Source organism: Trachurus trachurus (assembly GCF_905171665.1).
Source record: "Trachurus trachurus genome assembly, chromosome: 11".
Taxonomy (NCBI): Eukaryota; Metazoa; Chordata; class Actinopteri; order Carangiformes; family Carangidae; genus Trachurus; species Trachurus trachurus.
Genome location: NC_139904.1, coordinates 15,496,310 through 15,516,868, shown reverse-complemented (window position 1 = coordinate 15,516,868; position 20,559 = coordinate 15,496,310). Strand labels below are relative to the sequence as shown.

The 20,559-nt window shown below is 44.3% G+C and overlaps 2 protein-coding genes across 5 annotated transcripts; one reads left to right on the top strand and one right to left on the bottom strand.

The window, feature by feature from the left end:
* Positions 1–1,067: 1,067 nt before the first annotated feature.
* pygo2 (pygopus homolog 2) lies at positions 1,068–6,376 on the bottom strand. 2 transcript variants are annotated; one of them, XM_083982259.1, is made up of 3 exons: positions 5,218–6,376; positions 4,535–4,587; positions 1,068–4,394 (listed from the first exon to the last, which is right to left on the bottom strand). In XM_083982259.1, exons 1-3 carry the CDS (start codon positions 5,264–5,266, stop codon positions 2,676–2,678), a joined length of 1,821 nt encoding a protein of 606 aa, XP_083838385.1. In that variant the 5' UTR covers positions 5,267–6,376; the 3' UTR covers positions 1,068–2,675. The 2 variants fall into 2 exon arrangements, with proteins under 2 accessions (XP_083838385.1, XP_083838386.1); XM_083982260.1 differs by having other exon boundaries at positions 6,185–6,368.
* Positions 4,588–16,848, top strand: LOC310993783 (SH2 domain-containing adapter protein E-like). 3 transcript variants are annotated; one of them, XM_083982262.1, is made up of 7 exons: positions 4,588–4,948; positions 7,088–8,202; positions 10,488–10,614; positions 12,297–12,533; positions 12,897–13,137; positions 14,337–14,456; positions 15,102–16,848. In XM_083982262.1, exons 2-7 carry the CDS (start codon positions 7,642–7,644, stop codon positions 15,286–15,288), a joined length of 1,473 nt encoding a protein of 490 aa, XP_083838388.1. In that variant the 5' UTR covers positions 4,588–4,948; positions 7,088–7,641; the 3' UTR covers positions 15,289–16,848. The 3 variants fall into 3 exon arrangements, with proteins under 3 accessions (XP_083838388.1, XP_083838387.1, XP_083838389.1); XM_083982261.1 differs by having other exon boundaries at positions 4,588–5,011; positions 7,013–8,202; XM_083982263.1 differs by having other exon boundaries at positions 4,927–4,948; positions 7,013–8,202.
* Positions 16,849–20,559: the final 3,711 nt, after the last annotated feature.

Sequence of the window (20,559 nt, the reverse complement as noted above, 5' to 3'; positions counted from 1 at the left end):
TAGTTTCATCCTCTTGCACAAATGCACGGGTTCATTAATACAGAGAGAGCGCGAGGCGAGCCCGTTTCCACAGAAGTCATCTCTCAAATCAACTTGAAAATCTTTGATTATTACTCATTTATCTAAAAACTAAAACGGGCCACTAGACATTCCAGTCATTTCAAATTGCAATTTATTTTCTATGCCAAAATAATCATTACATTTTAACTGTAACAATAAATAAAGGGTTATTTGGCCTATTATGTTGCTTAGAATATAGATTTTCCTAATTAGATCACTTGACTCAGCTTTTTTGTTTTGGGTGACCTAAGATAAATCATCTCAAGATAAAACCAGCCTGTACCGCTTCAAATAGACTTTGATGTACATATGGTGGCCAAGCATATTTTATAATAATGTAGAAATATCTATAATTATTTCTCAGGTTTCTGTTTGTAAAGATTCACACAATCTGGTATTTATTATCAAAATCTTTTCAATAATTATTTCTTGAGAGGAAAACTGTATTTTGGTGCCAGTTACATGCATAAGAGAAATATGGAAATATGAAGAAGCTGTGATCAGTTTGTTGAATGAACAGCTCCATTTCAAGACCAAATAAATAATTACTTATTTATCATTAGCTGTGTGTTTGCCTATAGCCCTTATTAAAATTCTCTTAGTTGCTCTATCACAGCATTTCATTGGCATTCATTTGAACACTGTTCATGTTCTAGGATAAAATTAAGTCATCTTAAATTGACAAAAGTATGATTATGTATCATTGCCAATAATTATTCCATTAAAAACTCCTCAGAGTAGTAAAAAAATGCAAAATATATATATATTTTTAAATGAATTTCAGAATAAACTTGTAATCGCTGGTGATGGTTTGACACAATGACCTGGGATGAATTAAACTTTAAATGACACCAGCAGCAGTGCTGCAACTTCAACCGAGCATTGTGAGGAATTACATTGTTGTCTGTTTCAATGGGTTCTCCGACCCCCATTTTAATTCAACAATGAGCAAAGAAATTATAAGAAAGAAATAAAAACAGACATGGGCAAGTACAAAAAATCTGTCTTTACTTCAGAGTTCAGTACCTTTCCCTTCCCCACCTGATGTGGGACTCACTGGTTCCTCCGGGTTCCACCAGGAGGCGCCAGAGCAGAGCAAAAGCACAACACAAATACCAGTACAAAATAATAGGGAACAGCTGAGAGAGCAAGAAAAAAAGGCAACTTGGACATTGAATAAAGAAAAATTAAGGAAAGAGAGAAGGAAGAATAGTTATAAACACCTTATACCGTGACAGAAATGTGAAAAAATGGGTATTTTTCGCTCTTTAGTTATTTGGTCTACTTCAAGGCCTCTTGCAGCACAGAGGCCAGAATATAAACATAAACAGATCAGACAGTTACTGCATTGGTTCACATGCACCCCCTCCCGTCGTATTTTTTTTTTCTTTTTTGCCGTTTTCTTTTTTTAAAAAGGACTATGCACATCTGATATGACATGATGTCACTACTTGCTATGCCAACACCATCCAAAAGCACTGATTTCACAATTCATGTGTACTGCAGAGATTAAAAAGAAATGGTTGACTCCATTGTACTGTATAAAAAACCAAGAACGCCATATTGTATACAACCAAGACACATAGTTCCAGACAAATGTTTTGTCCTAATATTTACAACTATTTCGGTGTTAAAAACCTTCTCTGTGTGAAGTGTGGATGAAATCTCAGCCCAGGTCTCCTTTGGATTCATTTGCAACGGGTTGAAAATGACAGAAGTACAGGGTCAAAGTGTGTGTCTGTGTGTATGTGCATGTGTGTGTATGCATTTGTGCAGGTGCAGGAATTCATAATTCAATTCATGAATGGATTTTTCCCCCCCTCACTTGATCGTTATGTTTCACAATACGCCCGATACTGACAGTTTACACTGCAAGACACTCATGTATATTTCCATTTTCCTTTCACTTGCTTGCAGAAAAAAAAAAAGGTTAACTCCGTTGGGCAGTGCTAAAGTAGAGCATCCTGATGGCAAATGATGCTGCAAATTGATTAATGATTAAACCCCCGGTCCCTTTTAAAGTTTACTTTTTAAGAATTTATATATCCTGTGTGTTTTAATTTAAAGCCATGGACATGAAAATAATAGTTGATAGTCATTGTGTCTAAACACAGTGGGGGAATAATTCAACATTTACACCCCCCTGCCTGTCTTTATGTGTTTGAAATTATCATCGCACTCGCGGTGCAGAAGTGTGGAAGTCAATCACAGTCAGTCAGTGCGGGAGCTTCCGTGCAAGTCAGTCACAAAGTGTGTGAGGTAGTGTGTTGGTGTCAGTGCTTTGCTGGTTGGCAGGCTAGATGTCTGAAGGACTGTGTAGTTTAAACATTCATCATGATTTGACTCCTGTACGGGTGTGGGGGGGAGAAAAATCATTTGCCAAGAGTCACTCAGAGTCCTATATATGTGTGTATATATACTGTACATATATACACACATATATAAGCATGAACCTCAATGAGTGTGTTTCTCCGTGTAGTGAACAAGTAAAGGGCTAGTCAAGGAAAAACAAAATCGGGCAAATAGCTGACATGACACACTGGCCATTCATTTAGATCACAACCAAGATGTCTCCATGTGTCCTTACGTGTCGCCGCTCCATTGTCTCCCCCTCCTCAACTCTCGTTAGCTGCCACCAGCTGGCCTAATCCCTGGCGTACAAACACAGCCTGGATGTCCTTGGTCTTGATGCAGAAGTCACAGGCCCAAACGGCAGCGCTCTCTCGAGTCAGCAGCCCGTACGCCGGCTCTGTGAGGCCTGTGCAGTCACGGTGGAACCAGCGCTGGCACGAAGCCTCGCACAGGATGGCGTCCTGGTCGTCGTGCACCTCCGCCATACAAAGGCCGCAAGGGAAGACCATGCCGGGGCCGCCGAGCTTCCCGGGGCCGGAGCCGGGCCCGGTCGAGGGGGCAGCGGGGCCCGGAGGCAGGGGAGACTGGGTGTTGGGGGTGGAGGTGGAGTTAGAGGGGGGGTTGGGGTTGCTGCCCGGCGTGTTGCCTCCGTTGTTGTTGGTCATGTTGTTCTGACCTGAATTGGGGGCAGCGTTTGGCATCGGACCGCCGGCGACGGGAGTGTTGTTCTGCTGGTTGTAAGGCGTGGAGCCAGGGGCGGAGTTGGGAGGAGTAGATTGTTGCTGCTGCTGCTGCTGCTGCTGGTTGGAGTTATTGGAGTTCGGGGTGTTCGTGTTGCTGGGGGGCTGCAGCTGACTGGGGGGTGGGTGCTGGGGCTGGCCCGACCCGTTCAGAGGACCGGTGGGTGAAGAGTTTGGGTTCGGCTGCGGCGGTGCTGACGGAGGCTGACCGGGTGTGTTGGCGTTGGGCTGCTGGACGTCGGGGTGACCGGGGAAGCCGCCGCCGCCCGGCTGCGGTGGGCCAGAGTTAGGAGGGGGGCCGGGGGTTGCATTATTAGGAGGGGGGCCGTTGGGATTTAGGTTAAGCTGCTGCTGTTGCTGCTGCTGCTGCTGCTGTTGCTGCTGCGGCTGCGGGGGCCCGGGCTGCGGCCCCCCTCCACCAAAGTTCTTTCCATCCTCGTTGCCCGGCCCTGGCGGACTGGGGCCGGGGTAGGGCCCGTCCTGGGACGGAGGGAACTGTCCTTGAGGGGGCATACCGGCCAACCCTCCAACCATGTTGCCCCCGGGACCACCGCCCATGCCGCCCATCATGTTCATGCCAGGACCCATGCCCCCTCCGCCCATGGGGGGCAGAGGGCCGTGCGGGGGTCCTCTCGGGCCTCCGCCACCGGGCAGCGGCGGGCTGTTGAACGGGTGCCCGCCCTGTCCGTGCTGCTGCTGCGGTGGCATGCCGAACCGAGGGTGGGGCGGCCCTCCACCTCCAGGACCGCCCATGCCCCCCGGAGACAACATGGGGTTGAATCCCGGCCCGGGGTGCATGGGTGGGCTGAAGTTCGGTGGCATGTTGAACTGAGAGGGGCCACCAGGGGGGAACCCACCGCCGCCTCCTCCTCCCCCACCGCCGCCGCCGCCCCCACCGCCGCCTCCGAAGCCGGGCATTCCTCCAAAGCCTAGCTGGTGGTGAGGTCCGGCGTTGGCTGGTGGGCCGAACGGGGGCCTCCGTCCGGGCTGGCCGCCGCCCGGTCCCCCCGGGCCGCCCATGAAGCCCATGCCGCCGCCGCCGCCCATTCTGCCTCCGCCTCCATACGCAACTCCGCCGCCTGCACCGGGGCTGGGAAGAAACGGAGCGCCACCTGGTCCACCTGCCCCAGTCGGTCGAGACGGGGGTCCGAAGTCATCGTCAAACGGGTTGGAGGCGACCAGGTGGTCCACCATGGGGGTCGGAGGGGGCGCAAACTCAGTGAGGTGGGAGAACCCCGCCGCCTGCAACGACGAGACGACAAAACAGGGCAAATGTTTGTTTGTTTGTTGCTTTAGAAACAAAATTGCTTCAAATCTCATTGTAGAAACATTCAACGTCCGTTATGTAGCAAAGTAATCACATTTACAAACACAACTCGTACCTGAGTGGTTGACTTTCTTGCCTTCTTCTTCTCCGGGCTCTTCATCTGTGAAGCTGAAATGGCAAAATATGGAGGGAAGGGGTGGAAAGGGGGAAATATAATATTAGCCACCACAGAAATAGGCCTCGGTGTCTCATGCCATTGGTCCAACACCAATCAAGTGCAGCATCACATTTGGATTGGCCAATACCCCTTAGTGACAGAGTGGAGCAGCTTTAGACCTAGGGCCTCTGTGTCAAGTCCAACAGTTGAGATGGATTCAATGATGGGACATAGACTGGCATGAGGACAAGATGCTGAACATCCAGGCGTTATCATCACCAAGGTTATGAAGCCTTGAATCGCAAATGAGACCCAGGCAGACCAAAATGACCCAGGCGAGAGGGAGAGAGGCCGCAAACAGAGGCAGAAGAGGTAAGGTCAATGAGGGAGACAGGAAAAAGACGAAGACATGAGAACGAGGAAACGAAGTTGAAGGTACATTGATAGCAAGATAAGACATCAACCCCGTTCACAGGTCCACTGTGTGTGGGGGAAACAGCCACCACCGGAGACAGTCGTGAAGTTTACATATGGGGGAGGCGAGAAGGGATTTGCTAACAGCACCAGTGCAGCCCATTGCAGCGCAGTAATGGATGAATCCGATCTGATTTGGGGGGGAGATGGGTGAAATTAATTCCTACCTTTTCGTTTTCCTTGTCCCGCCTGTAGTCTCCCCGATTCGGCAGCCATTAGCTAATATGACTGTCGGTGAAGTGGCATATCACCGTTCATATGCAAGAAAAAAAAAGTTAAAAATGACGACGTCTTGAAGGCAATGAGCCGAAGTAGGTGGAAATCTGCCTTCAGGTCATGTCAGTAACGATTAAAAATGGTTATCATCACAGCAGAAAACTAACACGTATTGGTAACTAGAATATTGTTATTATTATTATAATAATAACGCCGGTCGGCCCAGGTCTGCAAAACTCCTTTTCCAGCTGCAAAATCTTTCGCCACGGTGTCTGTCACGCCGGGATTTGGTCACCAAATAACCCGTCAGGTAAACCTGAGCTGGTTCACGTTTTTTTTTTTTTTTGTAGAAGTTCTTCGTCTTCTTCTTGTTGCAAGCCAGAGACTCTGCTAGCTGAGTCAATCAAACTAGTTGTTGCTTGCTACCTGGCTTCGTCTGCCAGTACAATACAAGCAAGTTACAGGGCACCACCACCCCCAAACCCCCTCCCCATCTCTCTCTCTCTCTTGCTCTGTCTAAAAAAAATGATCACTTACAGATGTGTAGCTACGAACTCGACCAGCTTAGCTAACGCAAGCTCGTCGCTAGCCTCGGCTAACCAGCTAGCCACGTTACCCAATGTGGTGGTGGCTAGTTAGCAGCGTTGAGGTTTTTTTTTTTTTAAGCCGCAACAACTGGGCAACAACATCAATCCGATTTTATCTGTGATTTGTCTCTCTTACATCCACTTCGTGTGAAAAATTGTGCACTCAATTTCACTCAATACAGCATTGTATGATGAGATAAAAAGCAACCGAGCACGTTTTTTTTTAAAGCTGTTGTTTACTATGCTAACATTAGCTTGCTAGCTAACGTTAGCATTGAAGCCACTGAAGATAGCTAGCCATCTTGCAGACTGTCTTGGAAGCAAACTGTACCCTTTCTCCGTTGCTTGCTCTGCTGTGTCCTTTAAATTGAAACTCTCTGGTGTGTCATTGCCAGCAAACCAGTCCTCACACGGTTGTATGCTTGATGATCCACCATTCAACTATAATTCATTCAAAAACGCAAATTTTTTTGCCATAATTATCATGGGCCTTCTGTCGCCACCGGACAAAGAGGGACAAGCAAAGGAGTATCGCGCACCATGGAAGGTTACATCTCGCCAGAAAAATGGGGGGTGTCGTCAGGTATAGTTCATAAGTATTAACGCTATTCTTGAAATTATATGTTAACATACAGAATTTATTGCACAGTTTATGAAGCTACACTTTTATATTTCGAAGATTTATAGGCCCTATCGTCGTTTTCAGTGTATAATCTTAATTTATGTTCAGTATCTACCTCTCGTTGGTAAAAAAATATGGAGCGGCTCAGAACGGACCATTTCCCAACAATACCCTGTACAATTAAACCAGGGGTGAACGTTAATTAAACAGCCAATTAAGCACATTATCAAATGACACTATGATTAATATTGAATTAATATCTAACACCAAAATATTAGCATAACTGTCAACTTTGGTTTAAATCGCCATCTGAATAATATGAATAAAACTTTGGCTTGAAAGGAGGTGGGAGCTTGTTTTACATGTAAAATGTGTAATAATATTGATTTGTCCTCAACATCCATGTAGTATAGTGTATAATTATAATGACAAAAGCTGTATTAATTATAGGATTAAAGTCCAGGAGTAATACAGGTGTGATAATACAGGTGTGCCTATTCTTGGTAAGATACCTATAAGTCTGATCTCTCCAAGCAGCTTTTTCCACCATGGATTCCACAATTAAAAGCTTATCACCGCCCACCCGGTCCTGCCTCCCCTTCTCAACTTCAGATACCCCCCTCCCCACCACACTCCAGGCGCAGTCAGGAGCCTCATTGCGACAGTGGACGGTTGTTAAAGAGCAGATAAGCCACTCTGGGAATGGGATCACAAATCAGAAGCAAGAAAAACTTTGCCTTCTTTCGGGTCTTTCCCCTCAGAAGACACCTCTTCATCCAAAGGGAATAAACATATCCTCAGAGCAGAAGAAGGAACAGGTGTAAGGAAACCACAAATGGGATAAAGTAGGAATTTTTGTTTCATTTCCCCCTCCCTCCTTGCCAAACAGGCATGAAGGCTTCAAGTCTTTTATTTACAACTATTTCTAAAGTTGGGGATGTGAGAGTAAGGCCAGTGACTTTTAAAAGAATTTATGATATGCTTTAAACTGAGGTGTGGAGATCCTGTAGTCTACACAGGCTCTGTCCTAGAATAAAGCAGCGGAAGTCTTTTGTTAGAAAGGCTGTGATTTCTAAAGGTGCGTCTCTGGGGCCCCGGTGCATGGAGCTAAAAGGTGTCGAGAAGAGAAGTCACACAGAGCTTTATTGGTTTCCATCTAAGTTGCAATGGCGAAGTGGTTCAAGGAGTTCCCCATCAATCTGAAGAATGGTACCGACAGGATCCGCTCAGCCTCCGAGTCCGGCTCCCAACCGAGAGCCAATAAAAGCGGGCTGGTGGCCAGCATCGGTACCAAAACAACAAACTCCAAAACGGGTCTGCGTAAAAACTCCTCCACCGACAGCACAGGCGGAGGAGGGACGGGAGGTGGAGGAGTTGGGTCTCTCCTCTCCGGAAGAAACCGAAAGAACTCGGCCATAGAGCTGAGCAGAACCGGCGTCGGCTCCCAGAAGGATGGAAAAGTTTGGGACACGCTCTTGTCCGGGAAGAGTCGCAAGAACTCCAAGAGCCAGGAGCCGGTGTTGGAGGAGCAGCAGCAGCAGCAGCAGCAGCAGCACAGACCCCTGAAGAGCTCCCCGTCCGCCACCGCCTACATCAACCGGCTGATCAGGGTGGACAAACAGGACAAAACCCCCAACTTCAACAGCGGTACCATCAGCAGCAGCAGCAGCAGCAGCAGCCAAGTGGTACCGGAAGCAGAGAAACCAGCCCAGTGCAAAACAGAGACAGTGAGTAGTCTTGATTTTAATTCACTATGTCCTCACTGCAATTTTTTTCCCTCTGTAAGGTGAAAAAAAAAATACAAATTAGCTTCTGGTATATGACATTAAAATTTAATTCATAGTCACCATACCTAGGCTACTTCTCAAATTTTTACTCACAGACCAAGATCATTGTTTTTTTTCTCTCCCACTCTTCTGCTCTGAAGTCAGATTAACCATTAAATATCTGTTGGCTGATTTATAGTGGGTGGGCCCAAATGTTTCCCTATGGACTCTCACTAGGCCACATTCAATCAGGTGTTAATTCCTACAATATTGAGTTTGATCTTTTACTTTGGTTAGCCTAAAAGTAGTGGTTTGTAGGCCTATACTTAACCAAGTAACAACTGTAACAGTGTTTTTTCTGTGTCTTGTTGCTGCTTTTACATGAGTAAATGATGCAGATGCTTATTTCGCCCCTGCTGAATGATTTCTGGGCGTCCATCTGAGTCTGAGGCTCCTCTCTAATTCTAGCCGCAGTGCAACACACTCCTCACCAGCAAAAAATAACATCCAATGTCATCAATACTCGTGACAATGAAGCAGCCAGGATCCAGTCCAAGCTCTGAAAATTGATATTATTGTTTCTGTTTCTCCCTCTCCTTTGTCCCCACGACACCCATTGTGTCCACTCCTCCCAGTCTGTCTTTCTATCTCTCTTTCTCTTCCTCTCCACCCCTCGCCCTTACACCCACCTTCCTTGCCGTGAATACAAAGCCCTGGTCAGACGTGGGGCCTTTACCTTCCTCTACTGGATGAAATCTGGCTCAGTATTTCCCCCCTTCTCCCCCTCCCACTGCCCCATCCCTCTCTTTCTCTAGATTCAGCCCCCCTGGTGAAGGCTATCATGTTATAAAAAGCATAGTGTCATTTGACACTCATGCGCCAACCCAAGTCCCCTCCAGCTTGGCTTTGGAAAAAAAAAAGAGAAGTCAGGGAGGTGACAGTGGAGAGATGGTGTGAAAAAAGTCTGATAAAAGAGTGGAATAATAAAATAGGGGGTTTTATGTTGCAGAAAGGGTAAAGTAAATCTTGATCTCAAATTCATAAATCAACCTCTCGTTTTCATTGGTTGAGTTTGAGATGAAGTCTGTTACATGTCTACCATTGAGTTCCCCACTTAATCCACAGGTGGTTGAAGGTGATTTAAAGCAAACTTGTTCCACTAAACCGCTTTTTCAGCCCGTCAAACATCTGCTACTTTACTCAAACGCAGACAAATGGCAGCATTTCTTTGGAAAAGGGAACGCACCACTGGAGGTGATTGGAGGGACAGATCTATTTTACGGCCTCTTGTTGTCTCCTGGCTGGTGGCCTGTAAAATAAACAAGACATTATATGGCACTGATAAGCTGACAGGACAGTCAGGCATGAGTAGTGTAGCAGAAAAGAGTTTACAGTGAGATGTAAGGCTGAAGAGAGCAGGCTTTACAACTAGAGTGCCTCTTTAGACAAAATAAACAAAGGTGCCACATATTCTTGTAAGTAGCTGAAGCCTGTCTGGTTTATTAGTTTACAATCTTTTTCTTGGCGATGAGGCCCATAGCTCTTCATCACGACCACCTGTCATGCTCCAAATGCAGCCACTTTGTTATTTGAGTCATTGTTTTAGCCATTTTCCAGGAAAAAGACCCAACATTTTCAGGTTCTGGCCTAAAATGTGAGAATTTTACATTTTATGTCAATGACTTTGAATTTTGGACTGACAACGAGATATTTGAAGATGTCACTTTGGGCCTTGACTAATTGTAATGAGCATTTTAAGCTATTTTCTGGCAATTTATTGACAAAATAATTAGATTGATAGTTTCAGCCCTATTGTAACCAGGATGGTATGGTGTGATATCAGTGAGATATTACTGATCAGCTCAGATGATATTTAATTTATAAGATATTCATACAGTCACTATTCATAATGATGGAAACTTGAAATTTGAACCACTTGTCCACCATCTTCAATTGTCTATGTCAGCCTTCCTGATTACTCTCTAACAAGTTTCCACACAGTAACAATACAGTGTGTGGTGTTGTTGACGCATTGCCTCTGAGTGGCAGCTTAACAGACAGCGGAGGAGGTGTCCTGTCAGATTACTGCAACCACAATATCCTACTCCTACTTCACACACACACACACAATATAATCCTATTTCTCTGTTTATTCCCTCCCTTCCATTGTGAAAAGTTTTCTTGCTTAGTCAGAGTTTTAAGCTATCCAAATAAGCCTGAAAAATAATAAATGTTTTTTGATGCAGGTGATAATTCTTGAAGATTACGCCGACCCATTTGATGCTCAGAAGACCAGAGAGCAGAGGGAGGCAGAGCGTGTCGGGGAGAATGACGGTTACATGGAGCCGTACGACGCTCAGCAGATGATCACCGGTAGGACTGATTGATACTCTTGATTTGCTTTCAGCTGTTGTAGTGAGATTTATGACGATTCATTCATTCAGTCCCTGATCACAGCGTCTGTGCAGCTGCGTCTGTGTGAATGACACGATCCTCATTTCCAGTCTCTCCGGGCCGAGCAGTGAGAACGTGAACTCATTCCCCCAGTGCTCTCTGCACCCCATGGGGTTGCCACGGCAACTCTGTTGCGTTCGGACAATGGGTGCAGTTTCCTGCCCCTGCTTCCTCTTTCCTGTCTCTGTTTCCTGGTACTATTCTCTAAAAAGGAAGCCCCCCCTCCTCCATCCCTCCACTCGGATGCAGCTCTGTGTAAAGCCCTATATGGACCTGCTCTGACCATTTATCAAAACTTCCAGCATCCAGGATGACTGGTGGCCCGTCATCCAATCACATGCTCTCCTGACCTTTCCTTCCATCACTCCATTGTTTTAACTAAAAAGGGGGTTGCACAATAGCCTGCTGTGAATGTGAAAATGTTTTATCGCGCCGCTCTCTAGTAGATTTTTACTTCAATCACTGCCTGTGCTGCTTCCAGGCCTCCTCAAAGAAGTCTACAGAGGATGTGATGATGTGACTGAGTCAATTTATGAGGCTTAAATCATACTGAGGAAGTCAGCAGGCGTCAGAGTCACTGTGATTCAACAAGCAAAGCTGTGAGAGTGGGCAGCATAACTATTAACACTCTAACACCAGAAACCAGAAACGAATCCTGTGTTTTAGTGTGATGACAAACATGTAATAAACTGTATAGTTTTACTTCAGAAGTGTCTTATCAATTAAGGCGATTGAAATTTCATTTAAAAAGCAAGCTGGTCTGCAAACATAAAACCAGATGTTGATGGCAGTAGCCAGTCTGTACAACCAAGGCTGTCTGCTATGGATTCTGATTTTTTAAAAATTTTAATCTGACATGAAACCCAGAGGAAAAAAGCAATTCAACTAAATATTTAAAGGGATAGTTCAAAATTCTCCCAGCCCTTAGTCGACATGAGGGTGAGTAGATAATGAGTGAAATTTGAATTTTGGGTGAACTATCCCTTTAACATTTTGATAAATCTGATAAAACCATAAAGATTCCCGATGCAAAGCTTTATCACAGTGGTTCCCAACCTTTTTTGGCTCGTGACCCCATTTTGACATCCCAAATTTCTGGCAACCGTGCGATCATGTGCAGTCAGATATTTTTATAATCTGCATTTTATTTGAACTCGATTTATATTTGAGAAAGTGAAAATATAGAATACAGTTGTTTAAGATTGTGTGTGGTGTTTTTAATCATAATTTTAAAAAGAATAATAATTAGTTTTAAAAATATTATCAGTTACTAGACATTTCAGACGACCCCATTTGAATTCCAGGCGACCCCACGTGGGGTCCAGACCCCAAGGTTGAAAAACACTGCTTTGTCATAAAATGTATTGACAACAAGGGATATTTGATGAAAGCAGTTACAATGTAAAGTGTAGAGAGAACTGGAGAATGTTTGAATGAATTAAGAAGAAGTTATTAGAGTATAGAATAAGTACAAAAACTACAGTGCCATCAATAACCCATAAAAACATATTAATGGGAGTCCAGGTGGCAGTATAGATTAGACTGACCTACATCACTAATATCAATGTTGTTATATAACTTTGTGTTTTTCTACCTGTTAGAGATCAGACGTCGGGGGTCCAAGGACCTGCTGAAGGTGTGTGTGGTGGTGGAGGGGAGCGAGGGGCCAGTGGAGGACGGTCAGTCTGCACCCCTGCAGATATATGACGTCCCGTACGAGGGAGGCGGCGACGGTGACAAGACGCCGGTCACGAGGCCGGAGCTGGACCCCCGCCCCTCCGCCGAGTATGAGCTGCCTTGGGAGTGGAAGAAGGAGCACATTGTCAAAACTCTGTCAGGTAGAGCAGACAACGCCACTTACACCACGTTTAGTTCCTGGTTGCACTTTGCTGAACTAGTAACCAGGAACATTTACATAACTTGTGCCAGCCGTGTTTCTGCTCTGCTTTAGATCCCATGAAAAATATTTGTTAAAAAAAAAACAAAAAAAAACAAGTCAGGCCGGCTCTCACATTTATATTTAATGCGCTGGATAGACCAACAGCATACTGAATATCATCTTGCATGAAACATCAAAGCGCTGTCTTCTTCTTATTCTATATTTACTGGAGGCTTCGTCAACCAGTTCAAACTCTGGCAGCGAGTCAGTTGTTTCTTTACATAAAGATTCACATCTTCTCTCATCACTCTTCTTCCCCCAGCGCAGTTTGACAGCCCCGAACGCCCAGCCAAAGATGAGACACCTCACCCCACGCTCAACAGGCAGCCCCAGCATCCAGCAACCCAGCCGCTGTCTCAGCATCAGCATCTGAGGCAGAAGAGCTGGACTCAGAAGATGCTGAGATCCTCCCCTCCGACCCTGACGCCCCCCTCCACTCCGGGGAGCGGCCCCGACACCGAGGCCTGCTGCGTGGACCCCACCCTGCCGCTAGAAAAACAGAGGTACTAGAACCAGTATGATGAGTAAAGAATAATTCACATAAAACCCTGAATGTAAATTATTATGACAAGCAAATGACAAACAAAGCAATTTAAATGTAATTTAAATTTTTAATAATAATTTACTACTGGACAAAGCAACATTTCGGTTAATCCGACCTTCATCAGGCAGAATTGAGGCATTGAGTACAAAAAAAACTTCAAATGAACAACACACAAACATGATTAGGTGATCAGGTGAGTATACAAAGGAAGAAGTCACCATAAACAGAAAGTAACCAATGTAAAAAAGGGGGACTTAAAGCAGATATCAGCTTCACGGCCGTTTCGGCTAATGCTGCGTTCAAGGCAGGCTTTTGAAACCGTAAGTTACAGCTTCAAGTCACAACTACGACTTGGTAGCGTTCCAGGTAACCCGTAGCTCGTGTTTTTACCATCCTGTTGTCTGTGAAAGTTCCCTATAACGGCCACTCGTAACTTCCGACCCGTGAACTCGTACCAGATCGAACTGGTATGACTTCACAGGAAGGAAAAACACAAAGTACGAGTTTCTTTGAACGCACCATGAGTTAGCAGCCCCCGCCCTTGTCAGGCATCAATTGGTCCTCGTGCTACGTCACCACATTCACGCGCATCCCTTGGCTGCACACACAGCCCTTCATGCCGTTCTCTCTCCTCATTGGATAACACTTGTATCCCACAAGGAAAATTTTCTCCTCGGGTTACAGCAGAGCAGAGTGACGGAGAGACTCGTGTTTAGGCTGAAATACTTCATGTAAGTGATTGCTGACGGAAAATAGGACTATTTAGGACTTATATTAACAAAAACATTCCACTGATATCTGCTTTAAGTAAACTGAGTGTACACAGGTACTGTATCTAAGTTACACAGGTAGATGTAGAAAAGAAGGGGTCTTTTTTTTCCAGCAGATACCTCTTTACATATACATACACATACATATGCAAATCCATATACATATGCAAATACACATGCATCCATATATACATATACAAGGGTGATCCAAATGTAATTCATATGAAATATAGCCGTGCATGTGTTTTCCATTCTCAGGAACTTGATATGTAGTGTTAGTGAGCTACATTGAAGTTCATTTCCAGGGATTTTTGTATAAAATGAAGTTCCACACTTGATCAATAGCAGATGAAATGTAATCCTCCCTCTCTCCCACCATCTGCCTCAGCTGGTACCATGGCTGTGTGACTCGCCAGGAGGCAGAGCTTCAGCTGCAGTCCTGCAAAGAAGCCAGCTTCCTGGTCAGGAACAGCGAGTCCGACAACAGCAAGTACTCCATCGCCCTCAAGTGAGTGTAACCAGGAGGTGCATCAGTGGTTGAGGCTGAAATATGACTCTCTTAGTCACATACTGTGATATATGAATAGGATTAAAATGTAATACCTAGATGCAGTCATAAACATAGAAGTTTAAGTGCATTTTTTTTCACATTATATAATTTCAAAGTAAAATGCTGTTCATATTTAGTACATTCCTTATTGTTAACAAATTAAGCAACATTAAATTTGTGCTAGTGAATATTTATACTTAATACTTATTCCTCTCAGTGCTCCATGAAAACACTGCTCTGGTAAACGCATTCATCCTCAGCGAAAAGTAGTCACTACTCACTCCAGTTTGAGTGATGTTTGCTCAAAGCTACAGTTGTAGGAAATATTTAGATTTTATAAAAAGTAAATTTAATCATGACCATTAACATCCACAGTAGTAATGACTGTGTTTGGAGTGTCTCAGGGATGCCACAGTTTATTATGAGATGTTCCATAATGAAAATATACAAACTTGTATCATGCAAAAAAACAAAAAACGAATCTCTGTTTTATTTTTTACATGGAAATCCTGTTTTCATCCTGCTCATGAAACACACCAGGATGTGTGACTTCATCACATTTCTTGGGTTAATTCTTGTCTCCTCTCCTCTGTGTTGACTCAGGACGAGCCAGGGCTGCGTTCACATCATCGTGGCCCAGACCAAAGAGAACGGCTACACCCTGGACCAGAGCAGCTGCGTGTTCCCCAGCATCCCGGAGGTGGTGCACCATTACTGCACTCAGCGTCTGCCTTTCAACGGCGCCGAGCACATGACTCTGCTGCACCCGGTGCCTCGGTGTATCTACTGACTCCGCCCCGGCCCACGTTAGGTAGAGCTCACAAAACAAACACACCTCTGGGCCTAAAATTGACACAAACACACACACACACAACAAAAAAATATCCCATAGCATCAGTCACGACCACATCTTTGATCAGCGAAGCTCAACGTGTACTTCAGGTCTGTTATTTGTATGACCCTGTTTTAAAATTTGATCATCAGGAAATGTCCTCTGTGTCCTTAAACTGTGGACGGCTTCTTTCTTTGTTTTACCTTGATGATTAGCTGATGAAAAACACCCAGGCTGCTGTTTTGCATGTGAACAAGGGGGAAGCACGTGGCACTTTTAATCATTAAATGTGACCTGGAGTTGGGTTTGAATGGGACTTAAACATATATGTGATGTTTCAAAAGATACATATGCTACTTTTTTATTATTGTTACAAAGTGAATTTATTATGAAGCAGAAGTACTTACTCACTCGTGTTTGTGGCTCTCTTTCTCCCTCTGGTGGATGTGCTGGTACACTGCACCAATTTACCAACACAAAGAATTATCCTCCTCCTTTAAAGTTTATTATAGTTAGTGAGCGTTATCAGCCCACTCATCAAGATAGGAACAAATAACAACTGTTTTATCTTTGTGCTTTAAGCAGATTTCTAATTTATGCTCTCGTGCTTGTTAGTTTTCTGTAACCACCGTCCCCCTGAGGTCTGTTTTACTGTGAATGAGGGAGTTGTTTCAAATGTATTATGTGTACTGTGCAGAGTGAGTGATTCACCCTGATGCAATGTGCTCCAAGGAGCAATGGCTGCACTACAGTTGGAGCCATTTAGGATGAGAGCGGAGACGATGTTTCGTTTTTCGGTTGCTAATTCTAGGGGCAATATCTGTAAAACAATCCTGTGTGATCTGTGATAAGGAAAGTTAACATCAAACTCATTTGGGTGAGAACAGAATGACACATATTCAAATAATGGAAGTAGGAAAACAATGATTTAAATACAGTACCAACATAAAAGAAGTGCCGGTCTTGTCATAGCCTCTAACAATTCAGATCTGTGTTGCTAAAGAAAAATGATGCTCTCCCTCCTGGCCTAATGCCCTCTGGTGCTAAGAGGCAGAGCAGCAAATTGATAAGTGTTGACTATATTATCTCCATTGTCTTCTTCTTCTTTGTGTATTCTCCTTGTGTATCTGACATGGTGTGTCCGAATTAATGCTGGAAATATTTTTTTGCAACATAGCCTGATATTAGCCAGCAGACTGACAACAAAATATGGTATAACTGAGGTAAAAAAAAAAAAAAAAAGAAGAAAAGAAAAACAAGAAAAAAAGAAAAGCAAAAGCAAAAAAAAAAAGTTTTAAAAAAGTGGCGTGCTTCCATCGCCAAGTCTATTCAAGGATTTAAGGGAAGTCAGTTTGTGGTTTTTGGCAGAGTGTTCAAGCCCGAGTAATCCAAGGAGACACACCTGCTATACATTTTTCACCATTGTCTTTTGATATGTGGAGACCTGCTGTTCAAAGGTTGTAAAACAGTTATAATAATAAAAAAAAGGTCCTGAATCTCATCACCGGAGATCCCCTGTGAGCCTCTCTCTGATCCCAATAAATCAACAACATCAACGGTAAAAATGTGACGTGTTTGTGTCAATGTCGGAGCTCTGATCAAAGCATCAAACCCACCCGTCATCCCCGAGGAGCCGGCCTCCTCACGCAAGCTGGAATGACTGAATGAGGACGTTTTTTTAGACTATAATGAATCTTTTAACTAAGAGAGTGTGGTTTCAGCAGCTTGGATGAATTTGTCTGTAAGTTTAGGATGCCGTTTCGCTAAAAAAAAAAGAAAAAAAAAGGGTAGGGGTGGGGGTGGGTGGGATCAATGATGATCCTGGGTTAGGTCTAGCGGGAAGATTAGGTTCAGCCCAGGATCATGTTGAGGACAAACAGCTTAGGTACCCGCTAGTTGTGCCGTGTGTGTAGATCTAAGGTAAACGCAGTTCTAAAAACAGACAAAGAGTAAGAGTAGTATCATTACACCCATGTCAAGGAGCGCTTAATGTGAAGGAAAAAAAGAGCAATTGACACCATCCCTCTCTCCTTCCCTCCTTTTCTTACGTATCGTTGGCCCCCTCTCCTTTACCTTCCTCGCCCTGTCAGTGTTATCCGAGGCTGATATCTGTCTGTCACCTGTTTCTCCTTGACTCGCAGGGGAGGACACTATCACTGTTTGCCTCTGTTTGGAGCCAGGAGTTTGTGCTTTAATTTATGAAGGCGAGCGAGCCACAGGTTAGATTACCTCATGGATAACTGTTTGCTGTTATCTTTTCGAAGCACTTGATGGGTGGCAGGTGACTTAAGAGACACGTTTACCTGGTTTGCTACAGGAAACACAACCTTTAGTGTAAATAAGTAAAAGCTCTGGATTCAAACGTTTCTTAAGTAAAACCACAGATTTGGCTAAAAAGACTGACGGTATCAAGTCTGTTGGTTTGATCTTTAACAATGTTTTGTGTTTATTTCCTGCTTTTTGAAATGTTAAATATTAATCTGGAAAGTAAGTAACTAAACAATGGAGTTGTCCAGTAAATTTAATGGACTAAAAGGCGGTGGAATATTTCAGTATTAGGAACATAACATATAAAACACTCCAAGTACCTCACGAGTGTACTTGAATGCAGCACCTTAGGTACTTCCCACCAGCCTGTGACATCAAAGCATGTTCTTTATGAATTAGTGGTGCCAGAGCCTTGTAATTCATATGTGTCCTGACTCCTCCTTGGCAGCGTGCTGCAGCCATAAGGTCTCCCTGCAGGGCCTCTATCAAGATGGATTTCATGAACCTGAGGAAAGCGGGCCTTCTCAAATTCTACCCAGGAGAGAGCAAAGCTACACCTGGAGAGGACTTGATCATCAGATGATACAGACCTGGATCCACCCACCTGTATACTTGAATGAGTAATGTCATTTTGTTCTCACGTGTGTCCGTGCCATCCTACTCTCACACAATCGCTGCCCGCCCTCAGGCTTGCATGACAGCTTGACGTGATCACCGCCCCGACTCCGTCTGATGGACGAGTTGACTTGACCTGCTCTCTTGGTAACCAAAGTGTCCCTGCCATCCTTATCTGATGCCTCAGACTCGTCGCCAGTGACATGGCGCGGCTTTGTGTTGCTCTTCTCCTTTCCTCACGCAGGCAGCACCTGCCATGTGGGCGATCCATCAACGCAGACTCTTGCCTTTTAGTTTGAATTGGCTCACCTGCGAAGGTCAGGCCTTGGTTTTAGATACTGTTTGCAGGATGTGCTGGAGCCATTGTGTGTCCCAGGCTGGTTGAAAAGGCCATGTGACTGAGAATTAAGTAACTGCTCTGGAGTGTAACTCATGGAGGATGTCTGTCCCAATCCACTTCACAACGGATACACCTCACTTATTTCATACAGCAGCCTGCACTCTCTCTCACTATCACACAGAGAAGTCGTTCCATTTGAACTAAATCATAATTCTCATGATGATCCATTGATCATTTATCCATAACAGCTGTTCCTTATGAAAAGACAAAAAGCAAACACCACTTTCATTTAATAGGCATACTATGATGGGGTGCAACTCTCAATTTAATTTAATGCCAAGTGTATCATATTTGATACATACAGTTTTAGAGACCTTTGTCATACTTTTTCGTCTAAAAAGTCTTATAAAACATCAACTCTAAACATATAAACTGTGAGCAATACTTTTTTTTAAATGCCAGATTTATCAAGTATGATACAAAATGGTCCAATAAAGACTCCAGGTTCAAATAATTATTAGACATTTTCTGTCAATTATTTGATGTTTTAGGCTTTAAGGGGTAAATGGTAGTTTAGGTAGTGAGGCTGCTTACCAGTTTCCATTTGATGCTAATTTATACTTCTGTACAGTTGCTTTTACTAGCCACCCTTCAGGTTAATATTTTACATAAGCAACACATGACACGCTTATAAACACAGTGTTTGTTAAAAATAAACCAATGCTTCTGAATGTTTTTTGGGTTATGATCCCTCACACAGAAGCACGGCGTAGCTGGGGCCTATCGTCCTATTACTGGTGACTGCAAACTTGTTGTCAAGATCAGAGGAAAGTCCCAAAAACTCATGTAAATTAGTTTTGTCTTCCTCCTTACAGTACTGATTGTCTCATGACCCCGTCCTGCGACCTTTTAGAGGCCTCCAGCCCCTCCGCTGGGAACCACCGCCCACTGAGGCGAATATAAAATTGTAATTTATAACAGAACAAATGTTTTTGCAGGATTTTAACTAGTTCTGCTGTTTAGGATCTGAATGCATTTACAGCTGCTGCAGGTGCACTACATGCCGAAACTGTTCCTCTTGGCATATTTAATAATCCCCCTTTTTTCACATGTGCACCTGCAGACAGGGATCACATGATTTGACGTCTGCCTACATTATTTTTTTTCTCCCACATCAAAACAGTGGATTTATTGCTCCTTTGGAATGAGGCGGCAGGTAACCACGGGTGTTAGCACTCACACAGCAGGTTGTTTGTTTGCCCTCGGGCTACAACAGGGTTAACAGTCACTCCTCTGTTTCCAATTGTTTACCTATCTGCGGGCTGTGCATGTCGAACTCAAACATTCAAACAGGCCAATCAGAGGATGCCTTCAGAGAACACACAGTGGCTGGAGGAATGAAAACAGATGAAAGCAGGACGAACCCCGCCCACAGACACCAACACAATGACCTTTGTTAATGTCGCCGTAGGTAAGAAGAGGAGGTTGTTTAAGTTCATCAACTGCAATTACACCCAGAAGTGATAGGTACTCTGCTGCGATTCAGACGCTCAGCATTTCTTTCCTCTGTCATATTTGAAAAGTGACGAGCAGCTGTAAAAGCCAATGAGATGGAAGAAAGAAGACGTGTTGATTTACTCATCTATGTGTGTGTGTGTGTGTGTGTGTGTGAGAGAGAGAAGGACAGTGCTTGTGAACAGTCACAGCAACTTGAACATTCCTCTGTGATTATACCACTGCTTTCCAACAAACGTACTTGTCTGATGTACTCCGAAAAAATTGTATGACTCCCCGCCTAAGCTGTTGTTCCTTCATTCACAAACACGCACACACATACACACATGGACACACACTTCTACACACAAACACTCTCTTTATCTTCCCTCACGCCCTCAACCCTTTCTTTTTTCTTTTCCTCTCTCCCTCTCTGTCGCCCTCTCTTGAAGAGGTTCTCCGAGCAGATCCAAGTCAAACATCTGGGTCAGCTTATATCTAGTGGAACAAGA